This window comes from Arvicola amphibius, chromosome 1, assembly GCF_903992535.2.
Source record: "Arvicola amphibius chromosome 1, mArvAmp1.2, whole genome shotgun sequence".
Lineage (NCBI taxonomy): Eukaryota > Metazoa > Chordata > Mammalia > Rodentia > Cricetidae > Arvicola > Arvicola amphibius.
In genome coordinates this window covers 153,488,618-153,512,354 of record NC_052047.1, presented here as the reverse complement: position 1 = coordinate 153,512,354, position 23,737 = coordinate 153,488,618, and the positions used below count along the sequence as shown (strand labels likewise).

The 23,737-nt window shown below is 49.8% G+C and overlaps 1 protein-coding gene across 1 annotated transcript; it reads left to right on the top strand.

The window, feature by feature from the left end:
• The first annotated feature begins 16,468 nt into the window (after positions 1-16,468).
• On the top strand, positions 16,469-23,438 carry Zp1 (zona pellucida glycoprotein 1). The gene is made up of 12 exons (XM_038314314.1): positions 16,469-16,643; positions 17,539-17,660; positions 17,976-18,339; positions 18,429-18,572; positions 18,987-19,174; positions 19,306-19,403; positions 20,821-20,948; positions 21,057-21,246; positions 21,344-21,488; positions 22,823-22,904; positions 23,010-23,117; positions 23,296-23,438. The coding sequence occupies exons 1-12, from the start codon at positions 16,469-16,471 to the stop codon at positions 23,436-23,438; spliced, it is 1,887 nt and encodes a 628-aa protein (XP_038170242.1).
• The last annotated feature ends 299 nt before the right edge of the window (positions 23,439-23,737 follow it).

Here is a 23,737-nt window from a genome sequence, read left to right as displayed (position 1 = left end):
TTGAACTCAGGACCTTTGGAAGAGCAGGCAATGCTCTTAACCTCTGAGCCATCTCTCCAGCCCCCTCATATATTTTTTTTAAAAATTTATCTGTGTGTGTGTGCATGTGCACACCTGCATGAATGTATGTGCACAGCATACATACCAGTGCCAGCAGAGACCAAAAGACAGCATCCGATACACTAGGACTGGAGTTGCACACAGTTGTGAACTGTTCTGTATGGGATCTGGGATCTGATTCAGGCACTTTGCAAAAGCAGTAAGTATTCTCTGTTCATCTCTGTAGCCCCTTCATATTTTATCTTTTAAGATAGGATTTCTCAGACTAGAGGTGGTGGCACACACCTTTAATCCCAGCACTCAGGAGGCAGAGGCAGGAGGATATCTGTGAGTTCGAGGCAACCTGGTCTACAGAGCAAGTTCCAGGACAGGCTCCAAAGCTACACAGAGAAACCCTGTCTCGAAAGACCACACACACACACACACACACACACACACACACACACACACAAAAGATTTTTCATTGAATCTAGCACTTACAAATTGGCTGTACTGTCTGGTCAGCAAACCCAGGTCCTTGTGCTTGCTTGGCAAGCACTTTACCAACCAAACCCTCTAGCCCATCGCCTAAGTCCTTCTCTCCTTTGTTTCTTGGAGCCAGGGACCTTCCTTCAATTTCAACATCCCATGCCCAACAAAACATGTGACAAAGTCAGTGTCCCCAGATTGTGACAAGAAGGCCTTGCTCACTGGACAGCTGAGTTCTTGACTCCCTTGTATAAGGCAGATGTCAGGGCTAGACAATGAGGACAGTGCTATGCCAGCAGGAGTGTTCCTCAGAGCGCCTCAAGTCATGGGTCAGCAAGAGCCTCGGCTGTCCGGACCCTTAGCCACCCCGAATGTTTCCCTTCCTCTGAGTCATGATGCTGGCAATCCTTCCTAAGAGTGCATCACCCCACATGCCCTCGGGACAACGTTCATCTGTCCCTGCCATGGCCTGAGTCTGGTGCCCATAGGCTCGTGTTTTGATTTCCAGCTGGTTGTGTGTTTGGGAGACTGTGGAACCGAGCAGGCAGATGTAGGACAGTAGGGGCAAGACTTTATGGTTAGACCCACCATCCATTCCGGGCTCATACTTGATTGCTATTCCACCATGATACGAACAGCCTCCCCCATATACTCCAGTTGCTGTGAGCTTCAACTGCTCTGCCATGCATTTCCTGCCATCATGGCTGAAACTCTCTAAAACATGGACCCAAACAAACCTTTCTTCCCTTAAGCAATCATATCATGTGTTTAGTCACAGAGATACAAACATAACTAATATGCTGCCCAACCTATACAAGCGTGGACAAAGCCATAAGGCAGTATGGTGTGGTGGTTAGACCAGGACCTTTTGGCCAGACTACCAATAGTTGAATCTGTCCCTGCCATTCCCTAGCTATGTGACCTGGGGTGAATAATTCCACATCAGTAAAATATGACTTAAAAGGTCTTCCTGGGACAGAGAGATACTTCAGCATCTGAGTCTGATTGCCAGCACTTGTCTGAGGAGGCTTAGAACCACCTGTAGTTTCAACTCCAGGGCCTCCAACGCCCTCTTCTGGACTCCACAGGCAACTGCACTCACACCTGTACGTGGGCACAGTGGATACATGCACATACACTCATGCACATGCACTCATGCACATGCACTCATGCACATACACTCATGCACATACACACATGCACATACACTCATGCACATATACTCATGCACATACACTCATGCACATACACACATTCACATACACTCATGTACATACACACATGCACATACACACATGCACATACACACATGCACATACACTCATGCACATACACACATGCACATACATTCATGCACATACACACATGCACCTATACACATGCGCATACACTTGTGCACATACACACATGCACATACACTCATGCACATACACACATGCACATACACTCACACTAAAAACTAAAAATGAGTCACAAGGGCTTCTTATGCCCAGTCCTAGCCTTAACAGGGGTTAGTGTGCAGCCTGCTGACTGAGCTAAGAGAGGACTCCTTCCTTCCCTAATAGACTTATCTCAGCACTAAGGCGTGAGGCCTGTACAGACCTCGGGATCTCAGCCCACCCCTGAGTCCTCCCCCGAGTACCTTTGTACAGTGAACATCTTGTACAACTTCTGTGCCAACCATGGCAAGGGACTTTCTTTCCAGAAGAAAATCCTTTCTCTTCTGACTTTTCTCGATTCTCAGTTTTAATGTTGCCGTCACTCTCATGGCTTGTTTCCCAGCCCTCCCTGAGGATGTCTTATGGCTAAATGAAAAAAAGGTCCTAATAAAGTTACAAAAACAAACCAAAAAAAGAATTCCCTGGAATGAAACTCTGAGGCATTTTCTGAAGACGTGAAGGGCACATACCGTCTTCCCCTTGTCCCAGAGGGCCTTGTGGGATCCTGGCCAATTGTGTGTGGCAAAAGCAGCTTCTACGTGTGTCCTCAGAGCCAAGCTTCTCCAGCCTCTGTGGCAGAAGTGTCAGGAAAGGATGTTGGCAAGCCTCATGCTTCTTAGCCTGGAGTCTCGGGAACGGATTCAACATTGGCCACTCCAAGAGGATGTGTGTCCTGAAGTATGTCAGAGCATTGGGGTACTGGTCACCAGGGTCACTGGCTGGGAATAACAGGTCGAAGGCCTGACTGGCCAGGAGTCCTGCTTACCCTAAATTGAGGAGGAAAAGGGCCAGCCAAATGGGATTAAGCTAGCCCCGGGGACATGAGGTTATCAGCCTTCCCTGAGAGCAAGTGTGAATGACAGTGATCAGAGCCTTAGGAAGGAGCAAGCATGGCACAGACCAAAGCTCCCCAGGCTAGGGAGAAGACCCACTCTGTTATTCTTTTGGTCCCCGCCCCTTTCCACGCCCACTCCCAGGGACCTCTGGTCTCTTGGAGTCATCCTGAATCTTCTCTCTTCCCTCTCTCTCTTTTCACTGCCCCCCTTTTGCATGTGCACACGTGCCCCCCTCTCTCTCTCCCCCTCCCTCCCTCCCTCCCTCTCCCTCCCTCCCTCCCTCCCTCCCTCCCTCCCTCCCTCCCTCCCTCTCTCTCTCTCTCTCTCTCTCTCTCTCTCTCTCTCTCTTTTAATAAAGCTTTATGTCTATTTTCTGTGTCTGCCGTTAACCCGCCGCTGCACCGCCTGTTCACCCGCCGTCCTGGTCACACGTGTTCCGCAGGTCTCTGCGCAGCTACGCGCAGCTGCCCAGCTACTAAGTCTTTAAGAATAAAACACTCTGTAAAGTGTTTTGCCACGCAAACATGAGGTCCTAAGTTTGGGTTCCCAGAATCCACGTGAAAAGCCCGACACAGCAGCACACACCTGTAATCCCAGCGCTGGAGAAGTGGTGACAGGCAGGTCCCTGGAGCTCACTGGCCCTCCAGCCTAGCCAAGTTGGTGAGCTCCAGATTCACGTGAGAGGCACCATCTCAGAAGACAAATATGGTATGTATTCACTTACATGTGGATATTAGCTGTTACGTCAATAATAACCAAGGCAAAATACATAAAACCACAGAGGGTGGGTATAGAGTAAGGGACTAGAGGGAATGTATAGATCTCATTGGGAAAAGAAAAAGAACAGATAATTATGGAAGGATTGGGAGGGGCTGGAATGGGAGGATCAAGTGCTGAAGGGTGGGGAGAGAGGGAGTCTTGGGAAGGAATATGAAGGGAGATAGCTAAAATTAAGGAGCATTTGAGGGGTACTATGTACCTAGTACAGTAGGAACTTTCTAAAATATATACATATATGAAGGTAATCTAATTTAAATTGCCAAATAATTGAGGAGATGGTGATGGGGGAACTGACCAATCCCTTGTCTGAGGGGCGTGACCCCTCCGGGGCTCCAAATACCTTTAAAAGATCCGTATTTGTTTGTTTTTACCCTTTTTGTTTCCCTGCGCTCCTCGCTGAAACCTTGGCTTTTGTAAGTTCCCTTTTCTTTCCTTTATTAAAGCTGAATATTATATATTAAAGCTAGTCTGGTTAATCATAATTGCCGATCAACCACGCCCGTACAAGATGGAATTCCTACAGGACATCCCTTGTCACCAAAGAAAGCTTCCAGTACCAGGACTGGGTTACATATAATTGAGTTGTTGGTCAAAGGAGCCCCCTGGAATTCCTAAACAACCCAGGCTGTTGCCAAGACTGTAGGTTGCTCTCCACAAACTGACATCAAGACCCCACTGCCGATGACAGCACCCACACAACTCACTGAACACGGAGCTGTCAGGCTGGTGCCTACACACAGCCTTCACCCTAGGTTCCAGCATCCTTGGTACAGGAAGATGCTCTGCACACTATCACAAAAGAGACACAAACACCAACCCAGCCACAAGCTTCTTATCTCCAATGGTGTGCTGCCTGCAAGGTATGCTAAGTGCAATGGTGGCACAAAGCTGTGGAGTAACCAGCCACATCTGATTGGACATAAGGCCCAACCAACTCTCCAAGATGAAGCCCACTGATGCTGCTTGGATGACCAAGAACTGCAATAAGAGAACTCCTAATGACGTTTTATCTATTCTCATAGATCAGTGCCTTGCTCAGCCAGCATCAGAGAAGCCTCCTCCTGCAGCAGATGGGAACAAATGCAGAGACCCACCACCAGACATTATGCAGACAGTGAAAGACCTTAGAAGACTCAGCCCTAAATGGGATGTTAGATCCCTCTCCTCAGAGCTCAGGGAACCCACAGGGAGAGTAGGAGGGGATGGAGGACACCAGAAGAACAAGGCCCTCTATGAAAAAAGCTTCTATGAACTCATAGAGACTGAAGCAGCATGCACAGGCCTGCACAAGGTGATCTGCGTATACATTATGGCTACCATTTAGTGTTTCTGTGAGATTCCTTAATGTGTGAACAAGTGGGTCTCTGATTCCTGTTCCTTTTCTTGGGCTCTCTTTCTTCTGTTGGTTCGTCTTTTTCAATGTGACAGATTTTGTTTTATCTTTTTTTTTTTTTTTTTTTGGTCTTTCGAGACAGGGTTTCCCTGTAGTTTCTAGAGCCTGTCCTGGAACTAGCTCTTGTAGACCAGGCTGGCCTCGAACTCAGAGATCTGCCTGCCTCTGCCTCCCGAGTGCTGGGATTAAAGGCGTGCGCCACCACCGCCCGGCTTATCTTTTTTTTTTTTTTTTGAGAAAAGGTTTCTCTGTGTAGCTCTGGCTGCTCTGGAACTTACTCTGTAGACCAAGCTGGCCTCAGACTCACAGAGATCTGCCTGTTTCTGCCTCCCAAGTGCTGGAATTAAAGGTGTGTGCCATCACTGCCTGGTCTTGTTTTATCTTATTATATTTTATTTTGTTATTTTTTATTAATGACTGAATGAATGAACGAATGAATGAAAACCTAGATACTAGGGTAAAGGTCAACAACTGAACTGTCATTTATCCCTGCTGAGAGAGGGAAAATCAGTTTTCTCCAATGGAAAGACACTGTGTCTAACAAGACTTCAAGGCAGGATGGGCTTCATGTTCAAGAGTGGTTAGCCAACATATAAATGGACTCCATAGGTTTCTGCGTGTGTGTGCACTTTTATTTGGTTACAGTTTGGTGATTTTTTTTTGTTTTGTTTTTGAGTAGTGTTTTATTTCATTTCCTGGTTTGGGGGCATTTTGTTGTTGTGTTGGATTTTCGTTTGTTGGGTTTTTGTTTTGTTTTGTTGTTTTGTTTTTGTTTTTGAGAAAGAAATTAAAGTTGGGTAAGTAAGGACCTGGAGAGGATCTGGAAGGACTTGGGGAAGGGGAATATGATCAAAATATAATTAAATTTAGAAATTGTTTTAAATAATAAAAAAATAAAATTTACTTGTTAGTTAAAAGAAGAAGGGAAAGAAGAGGAAGAAGAAAGTAGGGGCTAAGCGGTGACTCTGTGGATAAGAGCACTTACTCTACAAGCCTGAGGATCCGGGTTTGAATCCTTAGCACCATGTAAAAAGCCAAGTGTGTGGATCTCTGTGCGTTTAAGCCTAGCTTGGTCTATAGAATGAATTCCAGAACAGTCAGGGCTACATAGAGAAACCCTGTCTCAAAAAAACATTTTTTAAAAAAAAGTTTGTGCAGTGTTGGCGCACACCTTTAATCCCAGCGCTTGAAGTCAGAGGCTGGTGGATCTCTGTGAGTTCAAGGTCAGCATGGTCTACAGAGTGAGTTCCAGGACAGTCAGAACTACACTGAGAAAAACCAAGAAAAAAAAAACAGCCAGGTGTGGTTGTGCATACCTGTAAGCCCAGCACTGAGAGGCTGCGACAAATCCTGAGAGCTCTCTGGCCAACTAGCGTAAGTCGAACCCTCGAGCTTCTGATTCAGTGAGAGACCCTGGCTCGAGGCAAACAGGGTATGAGAGAGGAAGACACCAGTGTGCTGCTCAGGCCTCCACCATGTGTGTGCACATGCCCACACAAACACGTACATACACCACACCATCACACACACACACACACGTTACAGCTCTGGATAAAGCCAAGTATCTAGGTCTGCCTTATCTGCTAGGATGTCTGACCCAGGAAGACTTGTGTGCAGCCTGGGAATCTGTATTTGTCAAGCTAGGGGAGGGGCTGTTGCTACTGGTCAGGAGATCACACAAACCACAAAAAGGACTAAGCCATTGTAGCAAGAATGTGAGGCTCCAAAGCCTGTGTAGGAGCAGCATGTTAGACAAAGCCACTTCTCTCTGTACCTGGGTCCTGGCCCTAAAGAGCCAAGTAAGTGCCTGGTCCCAGCCTGGCCCAAAGGGAGGCCACCATGGCTAGCCACTATGGTTGTCTTAGTGTTGTCAAGATGTGGCACATCAGTGGGGCTCAGCCTGCCTGGTGGCATGACTGAGTGGCTATAACTGCCCTGAAAGAGTGACAGATTAGCTGGAAAGAATGGCTTAAGTCAGTGGCCTTGACCTGAAGGGCAGGGTTGATGTCGCAGCTTTGTGTTGGCCTCGCTTCCCTGTGCAGCTCGGAAACAGGGAGGAGGAGGCCTTCAGTCCCACCACAAGCCTGGTTCCATGTCTGTGATCCCTGACACCTGCAGAAAGATATTGCCTACCCTCCCACCCACTCCCTCGCCAGATCCACCACCTCCGGTCCTGGTTCCTGAATGTAGCACTTCTTCATGGCGTCCAGCTCAGTGTTACAGGAATACCAGGCAGCAGGCCAGCGGGGCCCCAGCACTCTCTTCTGCCTTGCAGAATCAGAGTCTATGGTTTCCTAGTCCTGGAGAGCTCTGTGTGAGGTGTATTCCAGATACCTAGCAGGGGTATCCACGGCCCCTCTGAATCTAGCACTGTGTCTCCCCAGCCCCTGTATCCTGTTCTCCACACTCAACTACCCTACCCTTCTCCCTGCCTCTTGTTTTTGCCTGGATCTTGCTGCCTGGAAAGCCCACCCATGTCTTCACCTTCTGAAAACACCCCGTGCTTCACACTCGCGATGGGGGAAAGAGGAGAGTGCAGTCTCCCAGCAGAGCCAAGCTTCCTCTCTGGGGCCCTGCATTAGGAAGCAGGTTTTATGAGTTCCTTTCTTGCCACTCTTAAAGAAGTCAACCAAAGAGGAAGTGAGAAACAGTCAGGAAACTCTAAATCTTCTAGCCCCAGCTCGGCAGGTCCTGGAGGTGCCCATACCCCACAGAGGAGTGGCTTGGTGGGATTCTATATGACATCTTGTGGGAGACTGATAGGGGGCACCAAGCTACTACCAACCATGGAAAGAGACTCCCACCTCACATGGTCAGTAGCCCACGCATCCCTCGGCCTTCCCCACCCCCCCATATGAGCTCTGCTACATAGGGATTTAAGGCCAGCCTTAGGGGAAAAGGAGGAGAACTTACAGTTTAATCCTCTCCAGACCAACAGCCAGATACTAGTTGCTAAGTGATGTCATAACAAATCATCATGCACTTGAGGGCTTTTGACAGTAGATATTATTCTCATGTAATCTGGAAGCCAGAGAAGTCTGAAGTGAAGTTGTCAGAAAGGCCCCGTGACTGCCATAGGCTGATCTCTCCCAGCCATGCTCCTCTGGGATCCTCCTTCTGCCACTGGTTTGAGCTGAGTAAGCCGGTAAGATGAAAGGTGCAGATAAATGATTCTCAAATCTCACTGCATCCAGATATGTTCGTTTATTATTATTGGTTTGTTGAGACAAGATCTCATGTAGCCCAGGTTGGCCTCAAACTCATGCTGAGCTCCTGACCATCCTCCCTCCACCTCCCAAACGCTGGGGTCACGGGCCTCTACCACCACACCTCATTCTCAGTCTCACTGTACAGATTAGGCAACGAGAGATGGCCCAGTATTGATCTCTCGAGGTCCCAAGTTTGATTGCCAGCATTCATGTCAAGTGACTCACTACCACCGGTAACTCCAGCTCCATGGGCTCCAACACCCTCTGCAGGGGCTGCAGGCACTGAACTCACACCCACAAATCCACACACAAACACATGCCTATGCACACAATTAAAACCTAGGAATAAAAGAGAAAGAAGCTGAACTGCATCCCGGGTCCTTTAATCCTAGCACTGAGGAGGTGGAGGCAGGAGGATCTCTGTGAGTTCAAGGCCAGCCTGGTCTACGTGGCCAGTTCCCAACCAGCCAGGACTACATAGTAAAACTTTGTCTTGGAGAAGAAGGAAGAAGGAGAGAAAGGAAGCAAAGTGCACTTTTTAAAGGTAAGCACACTGTGTGGGGTGGCACACTCCTTTAACCCCAACACTTGGAAGGCAGAGGCAGGCAGATCTCTGAATTTGAGGCCAGCCTGGACTACATGGTGAGTTCCAGGACAGCCAGAGCTAAATAGTGAGCTCTTGACTCAATAAACCAATAAATAAAAATAAAAACTATAGGTCAAGAGGTCTGCTGCCAAGCCTGATAGTCTGAGTTCAATTCCTAGGACCCTCAAGGTAGAAGAGAACTGACACCTCCCAAGGTGACCTCTAACCTCCACATATATGCCATGGTACATGTGCGCACACATACAAAATTAATTAACTATTAATTAAGATAAAAAGACAAATATAGTGAGAGACTCCTGTAATCCCAACCACTTGGAGAGAGCAGTTGAAGGAATATCACAAATTAGGGCTAACCTGGGCTATGCAGCCTGTTCCAACCCAGTCAGGGGTACAGAGTGAGACCCTGTTTCAAAAAAACAAAAATACATAAATATAAATAAGTAAAAATTTTTATTGAAGCCTGGGCATTTGGGCTCATACCTGTAATTGTAGCACTGGAGAGGCTGAGTTAGAAAAAGCCTGAGTTCAAGGCCAGCCAGTCTATAGCTGAATAAAGAAAACCTCTTCCTAGCAACCCTATGAATTGAGCACAGTCACGCTCCCCATTTACAGAGGAGGGAAGCAAGTCACAGAGTAGATGAGAGACATGTCCAACAGCCTCCAGTTAGCGGATTGAGCAGCTGGATCCCTGGTGCCCCGGAAGGCTTACAAGGTTTGTGGAATTGTAACCAGGATGGTTTGGGGCCATTTTCTCAAAGGCATCTGCGTGAGTCTGCTCTTCATGGCTGTGATGAGGCATCTGAATAAAGTCAACTCATGAGGAGCAAGGTTTTGCATTTTACCTCACTATCCAGAGCTACCATTCCGCGGTTCATCACCCCATTGTCTTGGGGCTGCTGTGAGGCGGATCATCCTGACAGCAAAACCACTTCCCTCATGAAGCCAAGAAGCAGAGCGAGAACAAAGACTGGGGTCCCTATGTCCTTATCAAGGTCACACCTTGAGTGTCTTCTACCCTACCCTCACACCTAAAGGGTCTAGTACTCTCCCAACAGTGCCACAGGCTGGCAACCAAGCCTCTGGCACCTGTCCTCTGAAGGACATTCAAGATCCAAACAAACAGCATATGCCTGGGCAGTGAGCCAGCTATCGTTTCTTCTGCTTCCTGTTTCCAAGGGCCCACAGTCAGAAAACACCTCTCTGGGTATCATTTAATTCTACCCCGGCTTTTATTCTTAAAGACTTAGTAGCTGGGCAGCTGCGCGTAGCTGCGAGGAGACCTGCGGAACACGTGTGACCAGGGTGGCGGGTGAACAGGCGGTGCAGCGGCGGGTTAACGGCAGACACAGAAAATAGACATAAAGCTTTATTAAGAGAGAGAGAGAGAGAGAGAGAGAGAGAGAGAGAGAGGGAGGGAGGGAGGGAGGGAGGGGGGACGCGTGTGCACACGCAAAAGGGGGGCAGTGAAAAGAGAGAGAGAGGGAAAAGATTCAGGATGACTCCAAGAGACCAGAGGTCGCTGGGAGTGGGCGTGGAAAGGGGCGGGGACCAAAAGAATAACACCGGCCACTACTATTTTCATTCTTTTTTATCTGGAGAGGAGAGAAGAGTGGTTACGTGACCTCCCTCGTTATTCTGCTCACGCATAGCAATGAACACCAGACAAAATTCAGGTTTGTCCACGCTTTAGTTTCTGCCTTCATTGTACCTAACTGTGAGAAGAGTGCTCACCACACAACAGGAAGGCAGTAGATGAAGGAGGGACATTGGAGCCAGAGGACCCATGCATTGACCCCGCTCCACACTTAAGACAGAAATGTCCCAGGAGGGGCAGAATGTGTGCACAATATCTCAGCATCTACTTCTAAGATTCTTGACAACTGTGTAGAGTCCTGATAACTTTTTATAGAGAAACCTAGCAGCCACTATTTAAACCCAGTGACCTGAGGAACTGAATGTAATCTGGCCAATGTCCTTATAAAGCAGGAAGCTGGGGCACCCAAAGGGACATGAGGAATTCACACACATAGGGAAGATCAATGCCAGAGCAAGGCAAGAAGTTAGGCAGCGGCAGACCCAGGAGAGGAGAGGCCTCAGAAGGAACCAGACCCACTGCTATCTCCACTTTGGTCTTGCAGTCTCTTAAACTGTGAGAAAATAAATACCTCACGTAAGCAGTCAGTGTTTGGTGTAATCCAATTCCCTAGCCTAATCGGTGAAAACATCAGGCAAATTCACACAGCCAAGTAGCTGGTCCAAAAGTCAAGGATGTGAATGACAAGACACACACACACAGAGAGCAAAGAGAGAGAGAGAGAGAGAGAGAGAGAGAGAGAGAGAGAGAGAGAGAGAGAGAGAGAGAGAGAGAGAGAGAGAGAGAGAGAGAGAGACTCACTTGAGTCTTTTTTGGGGGTTTTGTTTTGTTTTTTTTTTTTTTTTTTTTTTTTTTTTTTTTTGGTTTTTCGAGACAGGGTTTCTCTGTGGCTTTGGAGCCTGTCCTGGAACTAGCTCTGTAGACCAGGCTGGTCTCGAACTCACAGAGATCCCCCTGCCTCTGCCTCCCGAGTGCTGGGATTAAAGGCGTGCGCCACCATCGCCCGGCCTTCACCTGAGTCTTTATCAGAACAAATGTTACATGATAAAGTTTATAGATTAGACAAATGAGCTTCAACCAGTAATTTCCTGATTTTGATCAGTTTACTTTAGATACATCCTTTTAAAAGAAAATGTCCATTCAAGTATTAGAGGTGTTTTGTACAGTCTGAAGAGTGGTCTATGGTAGCTGTGCTCTTGGCTTTGAATGAGTGTGTTTAAGTGTAAACCCCAAAAGGAAAAGAATAAACAATGAGGAGCAGATGAAGAGCAGCAACAGATAATAAAACATCCTCAAGTCAGGCATCAGAGCATCCCACAGAGATGAGCGCTGTCGCCCAAATGAGAGAGAGAAAAAACAAACAGGAGGTCTTCAGATCCGGGGATTACAGACTTCCAGCAGGAAATGACTGAGGAAACCCCACTGAGGCAGACAATTCCCAATTCAAAGAGTCCGGAGCAGCGCACAGAAGCCCCACCTGGTTGAAACTTCCAAAGCAAGAACCAATTAGCAGCAGATTCTACCTTCAAACCCAGCAGGTGAGACCTCAGCAGAAACCACCTGCGGAGCCCTGCTAAACAGGGGTGTTAGAGTTGGGGCAGCGCACACCACTCTGTACACCGGCAACCACCTTCTCTTTCTCACAGCAGGCGTTTCTATGTTATGGGGTAAGCAGTGGCAGCCTCCTCTGGAAACACTTTACAGGCCAGCTAGTCTTCAGGGTGCCCTGTTTTTATTCCTGGGCTGTTTGCTCTTTTCCTTTCTCCTTGAGAGAGTTAGAAGACCAGCCTAACCCAGGTCAGGGAAGTTTGGGGAACACTTGACATAAACATGTTTGGGTCTGAATGGGAGGAGGGCAACCCCACTTCCAGAGCCAGCCTCTCAGTGAGCTCAAACAGTACAGCATGTGACAACTTACCAACATACATAACTAGTGTACATGACAAGACGTGAAGAAGAGTCCATTTGCACAGCTCTCCAATAGCACAGAAGAAAATGTCTGTGTGCACACATATACGCATACAGATACTCGGAGAAAGCCAGGGCTAGATGGCTGTGGGAGAAGGCTACACGAAGTTCTCTACTATGAACGTGAAAAGCCTGAGATTATTTTTTACTTTTTGGTTTTTCAAGACAGGGTTTCTCTGCAGCTTTGGAGCCTGCCCTGGAACTAGCTCTTGTATACCAGCCTGGCCTCGAGCTCACAGAGATCCGCCTGCCTCTGCTCCCAAGTGCTGGGATTAAAGGCGTGCACCACCACCGCCCAACTCTGAGATTATTTTTAGTGGCTGGTTTACAACTGGAGATGTGGCTTCATGGTAGAGTACTTGCCTTGCACTGAAACAATAAAGGAAAACAAAACGTTGTTCTCATGTTTCTGGCTGCTTTCCCTCTCTGCATAGTCTCTCCATCCCTTTTTTCTACCACGCCCTGAATGTGTGTGTGGTTTGGGTTTTTTTTTTTATTTGTTTGTTTGTTTGTGGGTTTGGGTTTTTTTTTTTATTTGTTTGTTTGTTTGTGGGTTTGGGTTTTTTTTTTAGGGGGGTTTGTATGTGTAGTTTGTTTGGTTGTTATTTCAGTCTTGCATAACCCAGGCTGGCCTTAACCTTCTGCCTCCACCTTCAAAAAAGTGCTTGGATTACAGGTGTACGCCACAGTCTCCAGTTTATTTTAACCCGGGACCTCAGGCATGCTAGGCAAGCACTCAGCTGAGCTACATCTCCAGACCTCAGCCCCCACCTTCTTTTTTTTTAACTTGGAAATATTTCTTTTTCCTTCATCTTTTTAAGACTGATTTATTTATGTAATGCATATGAGCATTTTTCCTGCATCTGCATATGTGCACAAATGTGCCTGATGCCCACTGAGGGCAGAAGAGAGTACTGGAGCCACTGGAACAGGAGAGACAGGTGGCTGAGAACCATGTGGGCCCTGGGAACTGAATCCAGGTGCTCTGCAAAAGCATCAAGCGGTCTTAACCACAGAGTCATCTCTCCTGTCCAACACCCTGTTCTTGAAGTCACCTTTCCTTCAAAAACACTTCCAGGAACTCTATTCCAACCCACCCTACTCCAGCTGGATGCTCCTCCCTTCTCTGCTGGAACAGCCACCCACCCCAGCTTTCTCCAGCTCAGCCTGGCCACCAGAGCCATGCATTAAGTCATTCATTAAGTTATTGCCGCATAGAATCCAGCACACCTATTATGGGGCTCTCTGAATCTTCTTGCTCACCCTGCCAGATAAGCACAATTTATCTGCAGTTCCCAAAGGCCTAAGGCTTGGGGGAAAAATGGCATCCCCAGGTCACAGGTGGGAAGCCATAACAGCTAGATTGCAGCCAGCCTACTACTAACCACCCCATCTCGGCAGAGCAAGGAAACTGCAAACACTAATGACCGTGTTATCATCCTTTCCTGAGCTCAGACTCTGCTGGGCTCTGGGTGAATCAGTGCCCTGAAGTGAGAATGATACTGTCGCCCAGAGGATGTGGGGAAAGTGAGGAGCAGGCACAGCCTTGCTAGCCACCTCTTCATTCTCGTGTGTTCATAGATGTTATCTCTTACAGTTGTTGAAGAGAGAACTGAGATACTGTTAGGTGACTGGCAAGCCCTCACCACCTTCTTTGCAATTATTGCCTTCTAAAAACATCAGCATTTATTACTGTCAATAAGCCTGGTAGACACATCTCCTGAGCTTTCTGAGTGGCTATGTAGGAAGTCACATTAATTCCATTATCTATTCTTATTAGCTTATTTAATCATGTTTAAGCACCCCTTATCTGAAGTGCTTGGAACTAGAAGTGTTTCATATTTGTGTGTTTGTGTGTGTGTGTGTGTGTGTGTGTGTGTTTCCTCATGCATAAGTAGAGGCCAGTGGAAGACTCCTGGTACCCTGCTGTCTTAGTTTAGTTTCTGCTACTGTAATAAACACCACAGCCAAAAGCAAGTTGGGGCAGAAAAGGTTTATTTCATGTTATGCTTGCAGGGAAGTCAGGACAAGAAGAAACCACGGAAAAGCACTGCTTACAAGCTTGCTCCTCATATCTCGCTCACCTCACTCTTTAGATAACCCAGGACTACCTGCCCAGGGGACGCACCACCCACAGTGGCCTGGGCCATCCTACATCAATCATCAACCAAGAAAATTCCCCTCCAGGCCAATCTGATGCATCTTTTCAGCTGCGCTTTCCTCTTCCCAGATGACTCTAATGTGTGTCAAGTGGGGAAAAAAAAAATGAACGGGCAAGCCTGCTTTATCACCCTATGCTGTAATCCCTCAGGAAAGTGAACCAGGAGCTAGGCTAGCAGCCAAAAGGCCCCAGTAATCCTTTTATCTCTGGTTCCAAGAGTAATGGGTTACCAATCCCTGGCTTTTTACACGGGTGCTAGGGATTCGAACTCAGGTCATCATACTTGCACAGCAAGCGCTCCCACCCACTGCGCCACCTCCCTAGCCCTCATATTTTTTTATTGTTACGGTAATGTTTGTATAGTCACAATGAAATCTCCTGGGGGTGGCACCTTAAACAAACTATTCATTTATTTCCCATACATGTTTTATGTATGCACACAGCCTGAAGGTATTCTTAGTGGCGGCAGTTTGGCTTGCTGTTGTTTTTAAGACTAAATCTCCCTCTGTCGTCCAGGCTGGCCTCAAACTCATGATCCTCATGCCACAGCCTCCCAAGGGCTGGGTTTGCAGGCATGTACTAACACGTGGACCTAGCAACTGGAATGTGATTTATACCATATTGTGTGTGTGCACGTGTATATGTGTATTAACTGTGACCCACCACAAGGTCAAGAACAGATTTCCACTTTTTTCCCCATTGTTTATTTTTTTATATTTAAAAATTTCCATCTCCTTCCCTCTTCCTCCCCCTTCCCTCCCCTCCCCTCCACCCATACCCCCCCTCCCTCCCTCTCCAGGCCAAGGAGCCATCAGGGTTCCCTACTCTACGTTAAGACCAAGGTCCTCCCAACTCCCCCCAGGTCCAGGAAGGTGATCAACCAAGCTGAGAAGGCTCCCACAGAGCCTGTCCATGCAGAAGAATCAAAGCCCAGCGCCATTGTCCTTAGCTTCTCAGTCAGCCTCCACCGTCGGCCACATTCAGAGAGTCCGGTTTGGTCGCATGTTCCATCAGTCCCATTCCAACTGGAGTTGGTGATCTCCCGTTAGTTCTGTCCCACTGCCTCCATGGGTGAACGCACCCCTCACAGTCCTGACTTTCTTTCTCATGTTCTCCCTCCTTCTGCTCCTCATCAGGACCTTGGGAGCTCAGTCCGGTGCTCCAATGTGGGGCTCAGTCATTTTCTTCATCTATCGCCAGGTGGAGGTTCTATGGTGATATGCAAGAAATTCATCAGTACGGCTATAGGAACTGGCCTTTTTGGGCTCCCAGATTTCCACTTTTGTTGTCATCCTGGTGCTCAGAACATCTCAGATATTCGTGTATTTGGAATGTCACATTTTCAAACAGAGGATGTCCACCTGTGATAGCTAACGACAACCCGGCCTAAGCCCAGAGGCCCCTGAAAGGTGTTAGCACTGGTCTGACTGCTCACCAGCCCCCACCCTGCACACTGCCAGCTCTTCTAGGAGCTGGGGTTGGATGGGGGCAGGAAGTAACCTTGCATTCAGTTCCCAGGGTCCTGAGGCCCAGGACAGGAAGGCGATCCTGGAGGGATGCATGAACAGGAAGCTCCCACACCCATGAGAGACTTTGGAGACTCCCAGCCAGTAGACTGAGGCATTCAGGAATGGAGCTGCTGTCCTATGTTCTGCCTGCAAGTCTTGGCTAGAAATCCCTGAGAAGTCCCAGCTGCCACAGAAAACTGGGTGAGGGGTCAAGAGCAGCTTTTCTGAAGATCTCTGATAGACCTAGGATGGAAGGTACCTTCTGCTGCCTCAGGGGAAGGAGTTTCTCCATAGCCCCTTGTAGCCTAAGTGGCTGCTCCCCCAGGTGGATCTCCTCTGCCCTCAGAGGCTGCCCCTTACTACCTGATCCATATAAGGACCTGCCTCCTAAGGAGGTCCTAGGAGTTGTGGGTGTCTGTGGTGTGTGCTGGCAGGAGCCTCCATCATGACCTGGGGTTCCTTTGCGGCCCTGCTTCTGCTGCTGGTGGCAGCTCCCCTGAGATTGAGTCAGCATCTGCACCCCAAGCCTGGCCGTGGATACAGCTACGACTGTGGGGTGCAGGGTATGCAGCTGCTGGTGCTCCCCAGGCCAAACCAGACTATCCGATTCAAGGTGCTGGGTGAGTGCTCCAGAGGCCTGTCTCAGCTCCCAGCCCCAGTCCCAAGCCCAGCCTGCTGCAGGGAGGCAGCTAGACCCCTTTTCCTGGAGCAAGAGCAGGAAGAGTAGAGGCCATCAGAGGATCGCAGCCACTAGCCTCTTGCCCCGTCACCACACAGAGATGGGGAGGTAACCACCAGAGCAGAATCTCCCAGGCGGGCGCCTGTGTACAGGGATCAGCTGTGAGGAAGGCAGCCCTATCCCGTGGCTTCAAAGCTCCAGGCCAACAAACCACTCTGAATTTGATTGCCCTGAGGAATGTGATCTAATATAGAGAACAGGTGTCGGGGACTCTGTGCAACAACTTGAATCTGCAGCTTCAGAGCCACATCTGCAAAATAGCCAAAGATGACCCCCTGTCCCCCCGCAACTTGCACTGTGCACTGAAAGGGAAAGGTGCAGGGCAGGCCCACAGGGTGGGGGTGGTTGGTGCCCACTGTTCTGAGAAGAGCACCTAGCAGAATCCCCAAGTGACTGCAAGAGCCAGTTAATAGACAAGCAAGCTTTGTTCTTTTACTCTGCCCTCATTCCACCCCTTATTACATGTGCCTAAGAAAGTTCTGGCTCCTGGGCCTCAGTCAAGAGCTGGGGATAACTAAACATAGACTCTCAGGTGTCCGAACCGCCTTACACATTGTAAACCCTCTTCATCCCCACTACCAAGAACCAATGACCACTTAACTTCCCGCAGAAGCGAAACCAGATAGGGAAGGACACTTGTCTAAGGCTGTGTGCAGCCAAGCTAGCAAGCAAAACTAGGTCCTGAAACAAGCCTGCCTCTGTCCAGAGATTTTCAGAGGCTCCCAGCAACCTCTCCCTCTCCAGCACTTGCTTTCCTCCCCACTCCCACCCTCCAGACGAATTTGGGAACCGGTTTGAGGTGAATAACTGCTCTGTCTGCTACCACTGGGTCATCTCTGAGCCCCAGGAGCCCGCAGTATTCTCAGCTGGCTACAAAGGCTGCCACGTGTTGGAGAAGGTAAGGACAGAGCCACACCTGTGAGGACAGAGGGAGCTTGTGCTAACAGCCCCTCATGGACAGAAGAATGGAGCCTACGATGGGTGGAGGAGTGGGCAGGTGACAGATTAGGTCCTAAGACATGTCACAATCAGCTCCCTCTCTATCAGAGCTGCTCAGTTCCCATTAATACCAAAGCCACCCCAGGTGGCAACCACTCCAGGGCTGGATATACAGGTCAACAGCCAGGCTCCAGGCTCTGGCCTCTAGCCCAGCGCTCACCTGCAGTGCCAGGTGGCCACCCTCAGCTGCTCTCTAAGGCTCTCTCACCTGCAGGATGGGCGGTTCCACCTGAGGGTGTTCGTGCAAGCTGTGCTACCCAATGGCCAAGTGGATATGGCACAAGATGTCACTCTGATCTGTCCCAAAGCAGACCACGTTGGGACTCCGGACCCCTACCTGGCTCCACCCACCACACCTCAGCCTTTTACACCTCAGACTTTTGACCCCCACCCCAATTCTGGCCACACCTTGGCTGGGCCTGGCCACACTCTGCTCAGCACATTGTACCCAGAGCACAGTTTCATAAATGCAACTCCTACTCCACCACCCCCGGGACCCGGACCCGCTGGACCCACTGTGCCTCATCCCCAGTGGGGCACCTTGGGACCCTGGGGATTGCCTAAGCTGGATTCTGTAGGTACGTGGGAGTTCTGTGTGCACACGCCTGTGCCTGGGAGCCTTGGGCTCTAAGTAGTCATTTTCTTACGGCTCTGTCACCAACCCTAGGAACACATCTGCCCCAGGAGCGGTGCCAGGTAGCCTCTGGGCACATACCCTGCATGTTAAAAAGTAGTTCCAAGGAAGCCTGTCAGCAGGCTGGCTGCTGCTATGACAACACCACAGAAGTGCCCTGTTACTACGGCAACACAGGTACAACCTCTCATCCCAAGCATGTTCCTGGCATGGTGGGGGAAGTCTCCCCTCCACCTAACTGAACTGCCTTGCAGGCAGTTTAAGGGAAGTCCAGCTCCCGAGTGCAGGCAGACACCCTCAGCGGGAAGAGCAGCTGTCCCAGGGAACTGCTAGGTTCCTCCTCACAGTCCCTGACCTCCAGATCTCAAACAGCTGCACTAGATAAGTCACATAGAAGCTTCTATGGCACTCGTCAGCCCTTTGTTCCATCAGCTCATTGGGGCATTTGCTTAGGCTGACACAGGGAAGAAGAGTATTCGGGTCCCTTGACTCCTCGCCAGTGATGAAATATCAATTGTCAGCCAGCAGCCCGTCTCCGGTCTCTGCACTGAGAGACTCTGAGTCCCAGTGTTCTGATTTGCCTTTGTCCAGTCACTCTCCAGTGTTTCCGAAGTGGCTACTTCACTCTGGCCATGTCCCAAGAAACAGCCTTGACCCACAGGGTCACGTTGAACAATGTCCGCCTGGCCTATGCCTCCAATGGATGCCCCCCAACCCAGAAGACAAGTGCTTTCGTGGTCTTCCATGTCCCCCTCACCCTCTGTGGAACAACAATCCAGGTAGGAGTAAACCGGAGCTGGAGGTGAGTCCCGTCACTTGAGGGGCCTCACCCGCTAGCTACTCCTCCCTCCTCAGTCGGGGTAGGCTGCAAGCTGGAAGTGAGTCCCACCACTCACTACCTCCTCCTTAGGTGGTTGGGGAGCAGCTCATCTATGAGAACCAGCTGGTGTCTAGCATCGATGTCCAAAAGGGACCGCAGGGTTCCATCACTCGGGACAGTGTCTTCCGGTGAGTGGTAGTGGGGCTGCAGACTTGGGTGTGAGGTGCGGGAGTACTCAGCGCAGATTTGGAGGCAGCTGGGACAAATCCTAACTCTGGTATTGCCTAGCCTTGTGACCTAAATGAGCTAGTGAATCTCTTGGAACTCCCCTACCATGCAAATAAGAGGCTAAGTCCTTCACACTTATCTGTATATGCGGCCCAGGCAGAGCCAATAGCAGGCTCCCAAAGAGCCCTGCCTTTATCTAAGAACTAAGGTTTCAGTACTTGGCAGCATCCCTTCCAGGCCCCAGGAAGGAGCTGTGGTTGTTGCCACCAGATTGTGACACCGCAGAGGAGACTATACCCCAGTCTGAGGCATCTGAGGGTGGGTAGAAGGGACTGGGAGAGGAACCCTAGAGGGAGAGGCCTCCTGGACCCAATTAGCTCAGGGGCCACAACCATCCCAGCTACCTACCGTGACAGCAGGGGTGACCCTAAGGGAGCCTGCCCTTGCTACACCTGGCTTTGAGCTTTCAGGGCAAGGGAGCTAGCCAGTGTGCTCTGCCAGAGAAAGCCAGTACACCAGTCATGGGCTGTCCAAAGCCTGTGCCTGGGGTCCATGTGGGTGCCTGGTAGCCCTTTCCTCCCCCCACTCTGCCACAGGGTTAGGGTGTGAGACTAGTGTCAGAGAACAAACGTCCTTTGCTTTAACACAAAGTACTTATGGCCCAGTGACGGAGACACAGTCTGTAGCATGTTTTAAGCTTTTGGACTCAAGACAGCCGGTTTCAGCACAGCACTGGGGACTTTGGGGAGAGGGAGCAGAGAAGTGCAGGGGAACAGCTGGAGTCTGTCGGGATTAGGCTAGAAGGACACAAGATGGCAGAACCTTCACAACTAGTGCACTTACTACAGCTGCAAAACACACCGTCGGTGGGCGTCCTGAGACCCCGGAGGCATGGATTGGTGACCACGTGGCACTCAGGTTTCCAAGGGAGACAGCTACACATTGCTAGGCTACCTGCAAAGGCAAGCAAAGCAGGCCCTGAGAGTCTATGGCCTCACACAATCGTCACTAGAACCTCTCAGTGCTACAAAGAGGATAAATGAGGTTTAGGCATTAAATGGTTGTTCCTGGCTCCACAATCCAGGTCTTCCCACCAGGCTTCAAAGACTTCAAGTGCCGGGACAAGAGCCCTGCTGTCTTGATACTGTGGTACTTGGCACCTAGACTAGGGTCTGGGATAACCAGTTCAAGCTGTCCTGTGTAGAGCAGTAGGCAGAAGGGCAGGAAGGATGAACAGTGATGTCCACAGGCCCAGCGATGACTCTAGAAGCATCTCTACTCCAGCAGAGGATGCTGTCCCTGGCATCCCTTGCTGGGAAGTGGATGATTAAACTCTTGAGATGTGGCCTCCCCCAACCTCTTGCTCTTGGACTTCAGGCTTCACGTTCGCTGTATCTTCAATGCCAGTGACTTCCTGCCCATCCAGGCTTCTATCTTCTCGCCCCCATCACCTGCCCCTGTGACCCAGTCTGGACCCTTGCGGCTGGAGCTGAGGATTGCCAAGGGTACAGCCACCCTCCCTAATCCCACCCACCCACTGATTTTTTTTCCTCCTGTCTCTAATGCCTGATGCACACAGTCTGCCCTAAGCTCCTAAGCCCCTCTCCCCACAGATAAGACTTTCAGCTCCTTCTATCAGGAGGATGACTACCCCCTTGTGAGATTGCTCCAGGAACCAGTCCACGTGGAGATCCGTCTCCTGCAGAGAACAGACCCCAGCCTGGTCCTGGTACTACACCAGTGCTGGGCCACTCCCACTGCCAGCCCCTTCCAGCAGCCCCAGTGGCCTATTCTGTCAGATGGGTAAGTGGCAGCAAGTGACTAGGCTGCACCCTGGGGAGGGGGGCTTCCTGCCATCCACACCTCCCTAAGGAGGCTTCTGGACTTCTCTTTGATCTAGGTGTCCCTTCAGGGGTGACAACTACAGAACACAAATGGTGGCCTTGGACAGGACAGAGCTGCCTTTCTGGTCACACTACCAGCGGTTCACCGTTGCCACCTTCACTCTCCTTGACTCCAGTTCCCAGAATGCCCTTAGGGGACTGGTAGGAAGACCTTGTGTTCCTCTGTCCCACCCCACCTTGTTGAGTGCTAGTTAGGAGGTCACCGCATCTGGCACCCTACAAGCTAATGCAAAGATTCCAGCACAGGGGCTGGCTTTCACCAAGTAGTGTGGATAATACCAAGGGGTAGGAGGCAAGGGGTATTGGAGAGATGACTAACAACTTGGGAGAGAAGGAAGAAAGTAGCTGACAAGATGGTTCAGCAGGGAGAGGTAACTGTTGCCAAGGCTACTGACTTAGGTTCAGTCCCTGGGTTGAGTCACATTATGGAAGGAGTGAACTGATTCCGAAAATTTTCTCTGACCTTCAAATGTGTGCCGTGGCATGCACAGTCCCCTACGCATGCACACATGTACGAAAGAAACGTTGGAAGGAAACACAGAGTGAGACTACAATCAACCCTAAATCTGAACCCCAGTTGTGGTGTTCTCGTGTGGCCTCACTTCTGATTCTAGAAATGATAATGTGTTCCTTGTTCTTCTGCTTTGGTTTATAACATAGCAACTTCTCCAAAAGATAAGTTGGATGCAATTAGGGTGTTTAAACCTTGGGTTTTTTCTGTATGGTGTACAAACAGCACCGTAGGTAACACACTAGTACGGTCCAACCCGTGCTTCATCGCACATCCTGCCAGTTACACACTGTTCACAGAGCTCTCATGTCTAAATCACTGCCCTTAACTGATCAGGTGTGGACTGGTTCCACTGGTAGGCAGAGCTGAGGGTGACGCAGGGTGGCATCGCTCCCACCTTGCCTGTGTGCTGCCTCCCAAGCCAAGAGGCACTGGCCTGCTACGTGGAGGGTGTCATGGCTGAGGTCTACGGTGCTGCCTCTGGTCACCTCCCCTGGGCTGTGTCCTGGGAGCACTGGTGCCTTGACTCTGCCTCCAGGTATTATCTTCAGGGGTACAGAGAAGAGAGCAGACATATGTTGTCTGGCTCTGTGGCCAAACCTCACCTCCTTTGAGCTGGGTGTGTGGGAAGAAAACACCCTGCCTCCTAAGAGTTCTGCTCCTAGGGGCAGAGGGCAGAGGACAGGCAAAGGACTGTAGCTCTCTTGGAGGCAGCAGTTCCTGCCTTGCAGGGGATGTCTTCTGCAAGTCTGGGCTCTCAGGAAGAGGAAGATCTGAGGTCCAAATTGGGAACAACACAATTTGTATGCCCACCAGTATGAGGCAGCTGTGGTCTTAGTCTGCTTGCCCATGTCTCTCCCTGCACTAACACAGTCCTGCACCCGAATCCTTCACCCCTGCCTCTGTGTTGCTAGTCCGGCTGTACAAAACTAGTCCACCCCTTGACTGGCTTTCTTTGTACCAGGTCTATTTCTTCTGTAGTGCCTCTGTCTGCTACCCTGAGGGGCCCAAGGCATGCTCTACTATCTGTGACTCTGGGATGGCAAGTGAGTCTGGCTGGGGGTGGTGTTATTTGTTCTCTGATGCAACCTTAGACCTGTGGCTCTCAGACCACCGGGAGCTGGAAGCCAGACAGCTTTCCTCCTTGGCAGGGAACCGCCGATCCTCTGGTCACCACAATGGCACTAATCAGGCCTTGGACATTGTGAGTTCTCCAGGAGCAGTGGGCTTTGAGGACGCTGCTAAACTCGAGCCTTCAGGTACCGGGGTTTGGGGTGCCCCAAAGGCCATGCCTTCTCTCTAAAAATGCTGATGAAACAGGAAACAGGGAAGCTCTGAGGTGGTGTAACTCCACTAGATGAGGAACTAAGATAGCCCAGCCCCTTATCTGCCTGACAGACAGCTCCAGGTGGACCTTCCCCATCCTTTCTCTGACAGGCTCCCCCAGGAACTCAAGTTCAAGACCCCTGCTCTGGGTACTCCTCCTCCTGCTGGCTATCACCCTTGTCCTGGGAGCTGGTGTCTTTGTGGGGCTGGGCTGGACCTGGGCCCAGAAACTCTGGGAAGGCACCAGATGTTAAATGGACTTAATAAAGCACTGTCTAAAAACTACTGAACACAAAGGGAAGTTGCTTGTAAAACCCGATGTATGTCTTATCCAAGGCTGTGTTTGAGGGGGAACAGGGTCTTACTCTATAGCCTAGACTGGTTTTAAACTCGATGATTCTTCTGCTTCAGAGCTCTGGGATTACAGGGGTGAGCTACATGAGAAACTTGTTCCTTGAGGTCAGATGTCTTCTTTCAGAATCATGAGCCCCTATTCCAGTCATGTGCCCTGTAACATTTCAATCAACAGCTTGCCACCTATAAGACGGTGTCT